This window comes from Rhinopithecus roxellana, chromosome 10, assembly GCF_007565055.1.
Source record: "Rhinopithecus roxellana isolate Shanxi Qingling chromosome 10, ASM756505v1, whole genome shotgun sequence".
Taxonomy (NCBI): Eukaryota; Metazoa; Chordata; class Mammalia; order Primates; family Cercopithecidae; genus Rhinopithecus; species Rhinopithecus roxellana.
Genome location: NC_044558.1, coordinates 1811886 through 1827249, shown reverse-complemented (window position 1 = coordinate 1827249; position 15364 = coordinate 1811886). Strand labels below are relative to the sequence as shown.

The 15364-nt window shown below is 36.6% G+C and overlaps 1 protein-coding gene across 1 annotated transcript in view; it reads right to left on the bottom strand.

Moving 5' to 3' along the window:
* Positions 1–9378, bottom strand: part of CD163L1 (CD163 molecule like 1) — a 91520-nt gene extending 82142 nt beyond the window's left edge. The window contains exons 1-4 of the mRNA XM_010388036.1: positions 9296–9378; positions 6361–6453; positions 1276–1596; positions 304–624 (exon numbers count right to left, since the gene is read on the bottom strand). Of these exons, the coding sequence (XP_010386338.1) occupies positions 304–624; positions 1276–1596; positions 6361–6453; positions 9296–9326 (766 nt within the window). The 5' untranslated portion in view covers positions 9327–9378. The remainder of the gene's footprint in view (positions 1–303; positions 625–1275; positions 1597–6360; positions 6454–9295) is intronic.
* Positions 9379–15364: the final 5986 nt, after the last annotated feature.

The following is a 15364-nucleotide window of genomic DNA, read 5'->3' as shown; positions in this document are numbered from 1 at the left end:
AAAATATGATATTATGTCAGGAAGTTATTTGAAAAAGGTTTTTAGAAAAAAGATTTGATCAGCCTGTGGAATACTGCTGAGTAATTGGAAATATTAAAACTCAGAATGTGCTTTACATTTGTTAGGAAGAGCAATTTTAGGAAGAGTGTTTAGGAAAACTCCAGAATGGAGCAATTTCAGGGGTAACAAAATTTTGTTATAACCAGAGAAAACTCTTCTCCAGAGAATGATTGACCTTTTTCTTTCCATACATACTATTTCTAAACAAATTGTTCCTTTCTTCTACATGTCTTGAGCTCTTACCATAACAAGTTAATGTGACATCCTCATAGTGACTGCAGTCATGATTTCCCCATCCACGATGTCTGCAATTCCAGATTGCCAACTCATTCCCCTGGCATATAATGTCATCCAGCCAAATGGGGCGCAATACAGCAGGGCTATCAACAACTCCAGAAGAAATAAAAGAAGATGGACATCCTAGTTGCCTGCATACCACGGCAGCAGTATTCAAGTTCCACCCATCATCACATATGGTCCCCCACCTTTCTCGGAATTTCACCTCCACTCTCCCTGAACAGGAGCTGTTTCCATCCACTAGCCTCAAACCCAGATTGGCTTCACCTATGAGAAAGACAAGCAGACATATGAAAAATTGATTCAATTTTGAACCTGAAATAAAATCAAAAGGATTCTTAGAAGATAGCCCTGTTATGAATGAAGTTACCAAAAAAAAAAAAAAAAACCTAACTGAAAATACTTATAGGAGGGGTAGGTGAGACTGTTTCCTAAACACAAATACACAAACAAACAAACAAAAATCCTAGGTGAAAAAATCAATCATTAGCATGATATTCTTTATCGTTTTGCTTTAATTTTATACCTCATTTTTCAGAAAATATTTGTTCTGTTAGTGTACCTGGTACATGAAAAAGGGCACTGAAATCAAAACTATCCCTGCTCCCAACCTTCTTAATTTCTTTCTAAACTCAATTACAGTTATGATAAAGATATTACATTGGTAACTGTAATATATTCTCTCTCTCTCTCTGTCTGTCTGTCTCTCTCTCCATTTCTTTCTAAACTCAGTTACAGTTATAAAAAGAAAAGCAATTAAACATTACTTTGGAAGTAAGGGAAGGGTAGAGTATATAAAATATTTTCTACACCTCCCAGAGGGATACTATTAAAGTCAAAATAGAAACCCCTACCTTCCAGCAGATGATTCCTGAGGGTAGGTCTTACCTTGCCTTCCTACTCTAGTTAGACTCTTACCATAACAGTTCACACCAACATCTTCTCCATGATTACAATCATGGCTTCCCCATTCCCGGTGTTGACATTCCCAGAGAGCTGACTCATTTCCATAACAGGAAACATCATCAAGCCAAATTTTTCCATATCTAGTCACGGCTTGTCCAAAATGAAACATGGCGAAAGAAAATGGACATCCAAGCTGTTTGCACACGACAATTGAGGCAGCAGGGTTCCACCCATCATCACACACAGTTCCCCACTGTCCCTGGAATTTCACCTCCACTCTGCCAGCGCAGGGACCATCTCCATCGACCAGCCTCAACTCCAAATCTGTTCCATCTACAAGAAAGACAGAAACATATACTAGAGATGGCAAAGATTAGAAGGCAGAAATAATATAAGTAGGTGAGATGGATGATGATCATTTAGCTTAAATGTTGTTATTAGAACTTATAGTAGAGAGAAAAGAAAAATGAGAAAATTCGAGGTGAGAAGCTTTAATTTTTCATGAAAGGAAACTAGAGACCACATTGCAGCATAGTTTTGCTTTGCATTGTAATGTGAAAATAAAAAGAAGGGAAAGAAATTTTTCCGTTCTGTGCAATTCCCACCAATATAAACCACAGAAAAGGTAAGGTTGGCTGTTTTGCAGGCAGAATGAAAGAAAGTCCCTTGGCTAGTCAGTTTCAAAATAATCTGTATCTGAGGATTCCACCTCATATTTTTGAAGGAGATGTTTTATATACTTAACAATTGAAAACATCCTGTAAGGCTGACATAATTTTCTACTCAATAAAATCTACAGCCTTAAATACTTTTGAGTATTTATATCCTCAAATGTTTTAAATACATTCTGCAATAGCCTTTGCTGGAGGAGACCTAGTCATCCATGATTGTAGTATGTTACTCCACCTTCCCTAATCATCAGCTCTGTGGATCACAGGTAGACAACCACTTCAGAAAAGGTCAGTCCTTCAGATGACCACTGACTACTCGTAATCCCATCTTAAAAATTTGAAATAAGTAAAATGGATTTTAAAAAATCCTAGGTGAAAAATATCCACTTAAAACAAGTGAAATTAATATTAACCTAAATCTACTTGTAAGCCAAAATTTTGAGGAACAGACAATAAAAACGTAATTGGGAAGCCAATGTGAAGGGAGAAAACTTTAAAGCAACCATGACTTTTCAACGTGAAACTTTATGAACTCTGCGCATATGATGACGATGAGAGGGTGTGTTAGTAAGAAGAGCAAGTGAGCCAAAGGGACAGAGAGAAGTAATAAGGAGGAAGAAAAAGGGAAAAAGAGAAAGAAAGAGAAGGAGAGAGGAAGAGACAGAGAGAGAGAGAAACAGGGCGAGAGAATACAATAGAAAAGGCTTCCCATTTCTGAGTTTCAGTCCACAATGGCTCAGTGAGAATATATTTTTCACAAGAGATAACAATATTCTTTCTGAAAGTGGATTGTGAGTTAACCATAAGTCTTCATTCAGTGTGGTCTTGCCTATACTATACTCATGAGAATAACCAGAAATTTTGGTTTCCTTATATTTCTCTTTCTGAGTTCCTAGTGCTCCTATTGTTTCCTATTTCTTTCTATATGTACATTTTTCTTTTTAGTTGAAATGTGTGTGAGGGGCATTCTAATGCCTGTGCCCATATCATATAACTCATAAGTCTAATGAAAGCTCTTAAAAATGTAGTTGGTACACACGCACACACACATACACAGAGATATATATTCTAATATGATTGATATTTGCCATTTCTTTTTTTTTAATATATTGATTAAGGTATTTTTTCAATGTGTACATTAGGATTTCTACTGAATTTTTAGACATACCAAATTTCTACCAAGTTGTGATAAAAATTATTGAGGAAAACTTGATAAATTAAGAACTTCTATTCTTCAAAATACGCCATATAAAAAGTGAAAAGTCACAAAGGTGAAGAATATATTAGCAACACGTATTATGACTATGGAAAAGTCTATAGATTATATTTTTTAAATGTATGTATTTAGAAAAATAAGCAAAATGGGCAAATGACTTGAACAGATATTTCACAGAAGAAAACAAAAGGCATGACCATTAAATACATGGAGAAATGCCTAAACTTGTTAGTCTTAAGGAAATTGAAAGATAAGATGAAAAGATATAGCTTTACACTCTCTTGATTGGCAAAACTTTAGAACTCTGAATATTTAAAATATTAGTGAGGATATGGGTCACTGAAAACACATATACATTGTTGGCAGAATTCATCCTATTTGGTAAAGTTGAAAACATGCACATCCCAGAACCTGGTAATTCTACTTCTACCTATAGACCCTAGTAAATGCCCACAAATCTGCACCAGAGACATATTTATAGCAGTATATTTGACCATAGTAATGAAAAATCCAAATAACTATTGACAGGATAATAGATGAATTCATTGGGAATATTCATTTATACAAGATAATATATTTTGCTTAATGAAAAGTGAATTAATTATAGCCATTGTAACAACAGAGATGAAGCTTAGAAATATAATATTGAAAGATAAAAGCAAGTCCCAGAACACTAAATGCAGTTTGATATATTATAAAGCTTAAAATAAGCAAAACTAAACAATACATTATTTCTGCATCTGTTATCTATCATATTATTAGAAAGTATTTTATTATTAAAAAGTAAGGTAGTGAGAAATGCACAATTCATGATAGACATTATCTCTGGTGGGGTTGGAAGGTAGGTGGGAGAGAAGAAGAAAACATACTTAGAAAAAAGTGGTTGATAAAAATCCAGTTACCTGTTTGAGGAATGGATTTATGTGTGACATTACATTAGCTTAATGATTTGTATATGTGTTGTAAAATGGCCATTTTTGTCTAATAAAATACAATATTAAACAGCAAGAAATGTAAAGCATTTTAAAAGCAAATACATTGGCCAGGCGCGGTGGCTCAGGCCTGTAATCTCAGCACTTTGGGAGGCCGAGGCGGGCGGATCACGAGGTCAGGAAACTGAGACCATCCTGGCTAACAAGGTGAAACTCCGTCTCCACTGAAAATGCAAAAAATTAGCCGGGCGTGGTGGCGGGCGCCTGTAGTCCCAGCTACTCAGGAGGCTGAGGCAGGAGAATGGCGTAAACCCGGGAGGCGGAGCTTGCAGTGAGCCGAGATCACGCCACTGCACTCCAGCCTGGGCGACTGAGCGAGACTCCATCTCAAAAAACAAAAACAAAAACAAAAACAAATACATTAATCAAAAATATTTGTAACTGGGCAAGAACCAATACTATTTTGGAGTATACAAAGATATAGTAATAGTATCTAAGATTAAACAGAAATAAGAAAATTGCACAAATAAAGTAAGCATTCAATTAAAATAATCATTTGAATACCATGATTAAATTTCAACAGCATTTAAAATGTTAATTTAGCCCAGAAGCCATGACTCATGTCTGTAATTTCGGCACTTAGAAAGGCAGAGGTGGGAGGATTGCTTGAGGCCAGGAGTTCCAGATCAGCCTGGACAACATAGTGAGACTCTATCTATACAAAAAAATTTTTTAATTAGCTGAGTATAGTGGCACACATCTGTAGCTGCACTCCAGCCTGGGTGACAGAGTGAAGCTCTGTCTCTTTAAAAAAAAGAATCTACTTTAACAACAATAAATTTTATTTAAACTACAAATTTGGCACTAATGAAAAATATAGAAAATAATGAAAAACCTTAAAAATAATTTCTGTGTCAGATCTATGAAATGTAATATATTTGAAAAATTATTGAAATACCAAGCAATTAAATAACTTCAATAATCACTCATAAAGTCTTATTAAAATCTATTTGGGTATATCCAAATGATGGAAAACTACACAGCCAATAAAACAAGGTATCATAAGTGATATGTGATAAAATAAAAATGTTAAAGAACTATACAGGTAATAACCAATAGATAAAATATAATGCAAAATTTTCTTAAAACATTTTATATAAAACTATAAAAAATGCCACAAATTGGTATTTTTAACAACAGTGCTTTTCTCTGGCTTTAATATATTAACTATATATATATATATTTTTTTATTGTACTTTAAGTTCTAGGGTACATGTGCACAATGTGCAGGTTTGTTACATATGTATACATGCGCTGTGTTGGTGTGCTGCACCCATTAACTCGTTATTTACATTAGGTATTTCTCCTAATGCTATCCCTCCCCCATCCTCCCACCCTGTGACAAGCCCCAGTGTGTGATGTTCTCCACCCTGTGTCCAAGTGTTCTCACTGTTTAGTTCCCACCTTATGAGTGAGAACATGCAGTGCTTGGTTTTCTGTCCTTGAGATAGTTTGCTCAGAATGATGGTTTCCAGCTTCATCCATGTCCCTACAAAGGACATGAATTCATCCTTTTTTATGGCTGCATAGTATTCCATGGTGTATAACACATATATGTTTTTAATTTTGTTTAATTCTTTGATTTCTGTAACTTGTAAGTTTTTATTAACCTATTTTTCTATTTGCAAAAATACAATATCCATATTTTTTCAATGAGACATTTTACATTTGGAAACTATCTTTATCTTTTTTCTTTATTTTTTTTTTTTTGAGATGGAGTCTTGCTCTGTCGCCCAGGCTAGAGTGTAGTGGCATAATCTAGGCTCACTGTAACCTCCGCCTCCTGGGTTCAAGCAATTCTCCCGCCTCAGCCCCCCAGGTAGCTGGGGTTATAGGCGCAACCACCACACCCAGCTAATTTTTGTATTTTTAATAGAGACGTGGTTTCACTATGTTGGCCAGGCTGGTCTTGAACTCCTGACCTCAGGTGATCTCCCCGCCTTGGCCTCCCAAAGTGCTGAGATTACAGGCCTGAGCCACTGTGCCCGGCCGAACTTGGAAATTATCTTTATCTGAAGGAGAAAAATGTCAACAAAAAATTTAATATGAAATGCATAAAAATAATTTAGACACCTTTATTTACAGGATATAGCTATTGAAGTTCCAACATTATTTTTACATGTTCTATTTCCCTCAAAATATGCATTTAGGGTAGTGAGTAGGGATAAGGTAGGATAAAGGATTGTAAGCCCAAAAGTCATCATCCATCAGAACTCACTAAAACTGCTGATGAGAAAGCAGGAATTCAGGAGCAGGATGCAAGTTACCATAGCAGAGAAAAGGTTCTGATGACAGCAGCATCTTCCAAAATCTGGAGAAACAAAATATAGCAGGGTAGAATTTCATGTATTTCTAAGAAATGTCAGATGACCTCAATGACTTAAATCCAAAATAAAATAGAAGGAGTAAGATGAATTATTCTTCCACCTGTCAAGGATACCACAAAAGAAAGTCCTTTTCCCAGGAAAAGCCACAGGATTAGCTCCTGTTTGTGATGGAAAGGCACCAAATGGTTTGTAACAGGGCAGATATTTTAGTACATGATTCATTGAAAAATTGTATTCTATGTCCAAATATATTTTGTGGCTGTTTGGGGTAATTGATTAGCATTTTGGGTTATTGAGTTATTTTTACTTCTCAACCCTTTGACCCTCTCCTCAGTTTTACTAATGTGTTTTTCCTCCTAACGTTATCGCCCTACTTTGTTCATTCATTTGCTCCTTTTTTGAGTATGACATATGTACCAGATCTTGTGCTTCATTATGGGAACAGAGGAATGAATAAGAGTTCTTGCCTGCATTCCACTCAGTGGCTTGTGACTGGAATGTACAAGCAAATCAACATTTGGAGGTCACTATAATAACTGCTGATTGAGCTCATGATTATTTACCAAAGCTATCCACTTTTCTTCAGGGTCACTATGTTATTATTCCTACAGAATCTTGCCACTTCCTCACTTCTCCCTGTCTTTTCAGTCATGCTCAGTTCTGCATCTAATAAAGTTTATGCTACACATGTGCAGAAAGAATGAATTGAGATAGGCAAGAGCAATACACAAGCGAAGGAGTTGAGAATTTATTCTGAAAGTTATTTGGAGACTTTAAAGAATTTAATCAGGGTGTAATAAATAAAATTTACATTATAGAAAGATTATTTTAAAGGAAGATGGGATGATTAATTCATAGGGATAAATAAATATATAAGAAATACTTAAAAATAATATTTATCATCCTGTTTACTTGAGGAGTATGTAACAGCTGTAACTGCTACAGAACTATCTTAAATAGTATTTTCATTAGTATCTTACAGAAAAGATGAAGTCAGAGTTAAACTGAGCATGTATAATCCCAGACAACAAAAAACAACAACCCTAAGAGGACAGAAAGAACAGTACCCAACGTGGAAAGGCCCATGCTGCTTGGGCCATGCAAAAGCAGAGACAGAAGGTGCGAGCTGCTTTGGTGGACATCTTTAGTTTCTCAAGTGATGCTTTGAAACTAAAATGGATCCTGGGCACTTCTCTAAGAAGAAGCAATCCCAAGTGAGTTTGGCAACAGTCAGCAATAACCATAGAGGAGACATTATTATTACAACTATCATCAGTCACATCCATCATTCTTGGAAAATGTACCCAAATCAAGAGAAAATCCTCCCTATAGAACCAAACAGGGAGAAATAAGTGTGGAATGGACAATTTCCTTCTTTTCCATCTTGTCCAAAACACTTATTAAGTTGGTCTTCTTTTTTCTCTTATTTCTTTTGTTCCTAATGATAAGAATATTTAGTTCCATCAAACCTCATGTGTATGATTATCCTAGGAGGTCATTTCATCTGCCTAAATCCTTCCAGGAAACTCTGAGTGCCCATTTGTAAGAATGGTTAGAGCTAAAGATGAACTATAAAGAAGAAAAGGATAGTAAGCTCTGACACCAACACAATCAAGATCTGATGAACATGAACAAACAGTGCAGTAGGAAAGTCTTGAGAAGGGGAACTATTAAAGTATAATTGCCAGAACTTGTGACCCTCTATATATCTAATACCATCTCACCAATTCAAGACCTTCATCTTTCCCATTCCTTTTCTAATTAGATACATGGCAGATAGCATGTTGAAAGTTAAATAATATTATCTTTTAAGTAACACACATGAATTATGAAAACTGTAATTCATTAAGATGAGTCTTGCCAGATAGAAGGCAGCCAAGCTTCTCAAACTGTAGAAAGCCTTTTTCAAAAAGAAGGCTTTGAAAAATATCAGAATTTCTGCTGGTTTTCTAGAAATATGCTGGTCTTTAGTCACAAGCAAAATAGTTACAAAATATTAAGCTGTTTGTAGTAATTGCACTGAGGAATGGCACAGAGACACAGTGCCAACAGAAGGAGCACTGCATTTTCAAAAGCCTCAATCCTATTTAGGAGTTATAAGTCCCGAATACAGCAAAATCCTCCCTTCGTGATTCTTTATTTCCACTAAATGTCTATGAAGTGCAAGTTGAAAGGATACTACTAATTTCAGATGTGCTCTGAAATACTTCTTAGCCATATATTCCTTTCTGAGTCCTTACTCTTTAGGGTCCATCAAGGACTTATTCTTTGTTTTTTATCATAATGTCTTTTTATTTATTTGTTTTATTAAAATTTATAGCAGAAAGATCAAGGGCTCAGACTTAGCTGGTCCTGAATTTAAATTATACTTTAGATTCTACTATATGACCTTACATAAATCAGTTAGTCCTTATAAGTCTTCATGTTCCATCTACCAGTGGAGACAATAATATCTGTAAAATAGGTTACATGCGTGAATTAAATTGAAATGACCTAAAGCATTTACTGTAGTACCTGGTACTTGAGAACAATAAGTTTCTAATTTATCCCTTCTTTCCATTTCCACAACTTTATATCCTTGTGTGACTTCTAATCTCCAGTCTTTAGAACACATTTTCTGTTTACTTTATTAATGATTTCCTCCTTTCTTGGATTTCAATCTGCTGCTACTCTAAGTTCCACAAAACTTCCAATTTTTTTACATTTCTCATGTCCTGTTTTCTTTTTACCTTACTACATAATATTTATATCTGTCTGTTGTTACACGTATTCTTACTATACCCACCATCTCCCAAATGGCAGAGCAAAATATAAGTAAACCCTTACCAATATGCCAAGAGTTTTGAGGCAGCATCATTATGGGACTATCTCTTCCTGAGTCCTGATTTAACTCCTGGGTCCTGTTATATATAATCTCAGAAGTGTACTCATGCGGTGAAAACAGATCTGCTATTTGGAAATGACAATACTGTAAAACTGAGTTCATAGTTCTCCAAAGGGGAAGTCATTTTAAAGCTGAGGTTGTTTTTTCTTTGCCACTTCCTTAGCACGTTAGGATATGGAAAACAAAGGAAGTTAAATAATATGCCTGGAAAGTCTCACAGAATAAAGAGAACTGTAAATTTCCACTCTAAATTTTAAAAAAGACTCATGTTTCACATTTAAAACTTTTTGCTCTACAAATGTGATCTTGTAAGCATAGTTTTATAGATATTTAAAAGATAAAATATATCATCAAATTTGTTTGCTTTAGCATACATATTTCAACCAGTTATGCTGAAAGGATCAGAAGAGGTTACATTGCAGAAATCTGGCTAGTCTATGAAAGTTTTGCTGATGAAACATGAGCACAGATAAACATATTTGAAAAAGTTCATGTCTATAAAAATGTTTAACAAAAATGGAGTCCTTTAAAAGTGGTTTTTTATTGTTAATGATTATGTAAAAGAAAATAAAGCTAGGTCATCAAATGAGTTTGGAAAATATTCGTTTAAATGATTTCAACCATTAGGCAGAAAACCATGAGTGGCTTCTGAGCTCATAGCGATTGTTCTGTGTTTGGATGGGCCTGTATGTCCTGCCCTGCTTCTTTGGGAAAATTGCTTTTTCCATTCCTTGATATGTTAAGAATGGTAGATTACATCTTTTCACAGGCCCATGTCTCCCCGATTACAGTGACAAGTTCAAGGAAAAGTCAGTGACCCAAGTGAGCCCATCAGAGGGTTTGCCAGGATTTTTTGTACCATACTTCGATGTCGAGTAGGCCTATTAGTGAAAAAGAAGCTAATATATACCGAAATTAAAATGAGATATACAATATCTAAATACTTTAGATAAATAAGTCCTTATAAATCTCCATCGATGAATTCAAGAACTTTGTTTATTCTTGTCCCTTTTCAACTTAGATACATGACAAACCTTTTTTTTTTTATACTTTAAGTTCTAGGGCACATGTGCACAACGTGCAGGTTTGTTACATATGTATACATGTGCCATGTTGGTGTGCTGCACCCATTAACTCGTCATTTACATTAGGTATATCTCCTAATGCTATCCCTCCCCACCGCCCCACAATAGGACCCAGTGTGTGATGTTCCCCTTCCTGTGTCCAAGTGATCTCACTGCTCAAATCCCACCTATGAGTGAGAACATGCGGTATTTGGTTTTCTGCAAGGTATGTAAAGGACCTCTTCAAGGAGAACTACAAACCACTGCTCAGTGAAATAAAAGAGGACACAAACAAAAGGAAGAACATACTATGCTCATGGATTGGAAGAATCAATATTGTGAAAATGGCCATACTGCCCAAGGTAATGTATAGATTCAATGCCATCCCCATTAAGCTACCAATGACTTTCTTCACAGAATTGGAAAAAACTGCTTTAAAGTTCATATGGAACCAAAAAAGACCCCACATTGCCAAGACAATCCTAAGCCAAAAGAACAAAGCTGGAGGCATCATGCTACCTGACTTCAAACTATACTACAAGGCTACAGTAACCAAAACAGCATGGTACTGGTACCAAAACAGAGATATAGACCAATGGAACAGAACAGAGGCCTCAGAAATAATACCACACAGCTACAAAAATCTGATATTTGACAAACCTGGCAAAAACAAGAAATGGGGAAAGGATTCCCTACTTAATAAATGGTGCCGGGAAAACTGGCTAGCCATAAGTAGAAAGCTGAAACTGGATCCTTTCCTTACTCCTTATATGAAAATTAATTCAAGATGGATTAGAGGTTTAAATGTTAGACCTAAAACCATAAAAACCCTAGAAGAAAACTTAGGTAATATCATTCAGGACATAGGCATGGGCAAGGACTTCATGTCTAAAACACCAAAAGCAATGGCAACAAAAGCCAAAATTGACAAATGGGATCTAATTAAACTAAAGAGCTTCTCCACAGCAAAAGAAACTACCTCCAGAGTGAATAGGCAACCTACAGAATGGGAGAAAATTTTTGCAATCTACTTATCTGACAAAGGGCTAATATCCAGAACCTACAAAGAACTCAATCAAATTTACAAGAAAAAAACAACCCCATCAAAAAGTGGGCAAAGGATATGGACAAACCTTTATATAACAGAGGCCAAATAAAATTCTGCTGCAATTAATGCCGTGTATTTTGAAGTCAATTAAACATCGGAGCTTGCTAGATATTAGCGAGATGTGCCTCTGAAATGATAAAGTGCCTTTCTCAAAATGTAGTTACTTTCTTACTTCTCAGAACTGAGGTAGATGCCCAAAGTCAGAAGAAATCAGAAAGAAAACAGGGAGAATATTTTCTGGGAAAGCTTGAGATGAAATGTCTTTGGGAAAATGTAATTTACTAACTAGGATAGGTCACATGATGGAAGAATGGAAGACACAAAAAGAGGATGCTGAAACTTGTTCTACTATATTATTTCTCAACCATGTTGAGAAAAATTGCCTGAAATTTTTAAAATACAGTATGACCGGAAACTCTTTCATGCTAACAGAATCCACAGCAAACTAACTGCTGGTAAAATGATCTCACAGAAGTGGGAACTGAAAACAGAAAACAATGAAAACCTGATTATTGCTATTCTTTGATGGATATGCCTCCACAATATCTTTGCTACTGTTTTGAGCTTCTCCCATTTCTAGACTCCCAAGTTCTCTCACTCCAAATATTTGGTAGCAGATTCTAATCAAAATGAGTCCCTTTCTTGCCTTTATGATAAAAAGGCATAAGGGATGTGATAACTATCTCTTTGGGGAAATAGCTGGATATTCTGCTTCAAGATCTCACGCAAGGCTATCATCACATTGTAAATTGGGGCTGTGGTCTCACCTGGAAGCTTGACTGAGGAAGGATCTGCTCCCATGGCCACTGTTATTCCACATATTGAATTGTGTCACCCCAAAATTTATAGATTAAAGCCCTAACCCCCCAGTGTGACTATCTTTCAAGATAGGGCCTTTAATGAGGTAATGAGATTACATGAGATTATAAGGGTGAGGCCCTAATCCAATAGGATTGATGTCCTTATAAGAAGGGACACCAGAGCTTGTTCTCTTTCTTTCCACATATGTGCAGAAGAAAGGCCATATGAGGACACAGACAAAAAGTGGATGTCTAAAAGCCAGTAAGAGAGCCCTCACTAGAAACAAAATTTCCCAGTACCTTGATAATAAACTTCTAGCCTCCAGAACTGTGAAAAAATAAATTTCTGTCATTTTTACGTGACTCAGTCTATAGTACTCTGTTATGTTGATCCAAGCAGACAAATGCAGATTTTGGTATTGAGAAGTGGGATGCTTCTATAACAGATAATCTAAAAATGTGGAAGTGCCTTTGGAACTGGGCAGTGAACAGAGGCTAGAAAAGTTTTCAGGTGCATGCCTGAAAAAGCCTAAATTGCCTTGAAGGGGCTGTCAATAAAAATATGAATGCTAAAAGCAATTCTGATGAAGTCTTCCATGGAAGTGAGGAACATGTTATCGGAAACTGCAGAAAAGATGATTTTTGTTTTAAAGTGGCAAATAACTTGTCTGAATTGTGGCTTAGTGTTTTGTAAAGTGTAGAACTTGTGAATTACAACTCTGGATTTTTAAAAGGGAAGATTTGTGAGCAAAGTGTTGAAAGCACAGCCTCGGTTTTCCTAATTGCTCTTGGTAAAAGGCTAGAGGGGAAAGATAAATTGACAGCATCATTAGGCAAAGAAACAAAAACAAAAGCAACCCAGAAATTGAAGATTTGGAAAATTATCGGCCTATTTATATAGTAAAAAAATGATAACGTGTGTTCTGGAGAGAACATCAATGGTGTGGCTCCTCAATCACTCCATAGAGAAATTAACCATGACTTTTTTCATCACCTTAGCAGGAGCCATGAATAGATATGGGATTATAGCAGCAGAGACCCTGCCAGTTTGGACCAAAGAGAATAGAGATGGGTTGAAATAAATCACAGAAGGCTTTCTGACTTCTGAGATTCTGTAGGATGAAATAACAGAGCTATTCAGCTGTGAATATGCTTTATCCTTCAAGGAAAGGGATAAATGACCTTGAAGGTGATTCAGAGGTCATCAGTGCTATCACTCCCACTGTAGGCCCAGGGGAAAGGCTGTTTTGTCTTCAGTTTCAGAGGATGAGACCATCTCCTCAGTTTCAATAGACCAGCTGCCGCTATCCAGTACCTGAGGAGTGGAGCATCCACAAAAAGTTTTAACAGGCTGCTACTTACAGCTGTAGTGGTGACAATGCCACCCCAGTGGGCCTGAAGGGCAGAGGACTCAGCCAAAGATAATAATTGTTGAACCTTAAGATCTAATGGAATTTGCCACTTCTCCTTTTTTGGAATGAGAATGTCTGTTTTATGCCTGTCCCACTACTATTTTTTGGATGCACATAACTTGTCTGGCTTCACAGGTTCATAACTGGAAAGGAATTTTGTCTCAGGATGAATCATAACTCGAGTCTCACCCATACCTGATTTAAATGAGACTTTGCACTTTAGACTTTAGAACTGATGCTGGAAAGGGTTAAGACTTTATGTGTTGTTGGAATGGGATGAACATATTTATCATGTGAGAATAACATGAATTTGGGAGTGGAGGGTGGAATGTTATGGAATGAATTTTGTCCCCTGCAAAATCCACAGGTTGAAGCCCTAATGTGACTATATTTGAAGATAGGACCTTTAGGGAAGTAATTAATGTTACATAAAGTTATAAGAGTAAAGTCCTAACCCAGGATTACTATCCTTATAAGAACAAAACAAGACACACCAGAGAGCTCTCTTCACACATGCAAAGAGGAAAGGCCAGTGAGGACACAGAGAGAAGGTGGCTGTCTGCAAGCCAGGAAGAGAGCCCTCACCAGAAACCAAATTTGCTGGCACCTTGAACATGGACTTCTAGCCTCCAGAACTGTGAGAGAATAAATTTCTGTAGCTTAAGTCACCCAGTCTGTAGTATTTTGTTATGACAGCCAGAGGAGACTAATACAGTCCCTAATATGGTTGCTGGCAGAATGTGGTACTGAGGGGCTCAGTTTCTTGCCAAATTGGACTGAGGCTGCCCTGAGTTTCTTACCAGGAGGACATCCCCATAGAACAGAAAGAGTGTAAAATCTTGCAGAGAGAGAGAGAGAAAGAGAGAGAAATATGGAGTCACAGTCCTTTCTAACCTAATCTTGAAATTGATATCTCAGCACTTTTGCCATATTCTATTCATTAGAAGCAAGTTACTAGATCCGGCCCACACACAAGGGGAGCAGATTACACTGAACACGAATATGTGAAGGCAGCCATAATTTGGAACAATTTTGGAAGAAACCTACAACAAAAAGTGAACAAAAAATAGACCAGAGAAACCGAAAGCTATAGGACAATATGCAGCAGACTTATAATTGGAATGCCGGGAGAAAAATGATGACAGAATGGGGCAGAAGAAAGACTCAAAGAAATAATGGTTAAGAATAATGACAGACAGCAAACCACAGTACAATGTACTGAAAGGACACCAAGTAAAAGAGACTAACACACACATTCTACCTAGGTATAACATATTTAAATCTGCACAGGCATCAGAGATGCAGAGAGAGATGCAGAGAGAGAGAGATGCAGAGAGACAGAGATGCAGAAAGAGAGATGCAGAGAGAGAGATGCAGAGAGAGAGATGCAGAGAGAGAGAGATGCAGAGAGACAGAGATGCAGAAAGAGAGAGATGCAGAAAGAGAGATGCAGAAAGACAGAGATGCAGAAAGAGAGAGATGCAGAAAGAGAGAGATGCAGAAAGACAGAGATGCAGAAAGAGAGAGATGCAGAAAGAGAGAGAGAGATGCAGAAAGAGAGAGATGCAGAAAGAGAGAGAGAGATGCAGAAAGAGAGAGATGCAGAAAGAGAGAGATGCAGAAAGAG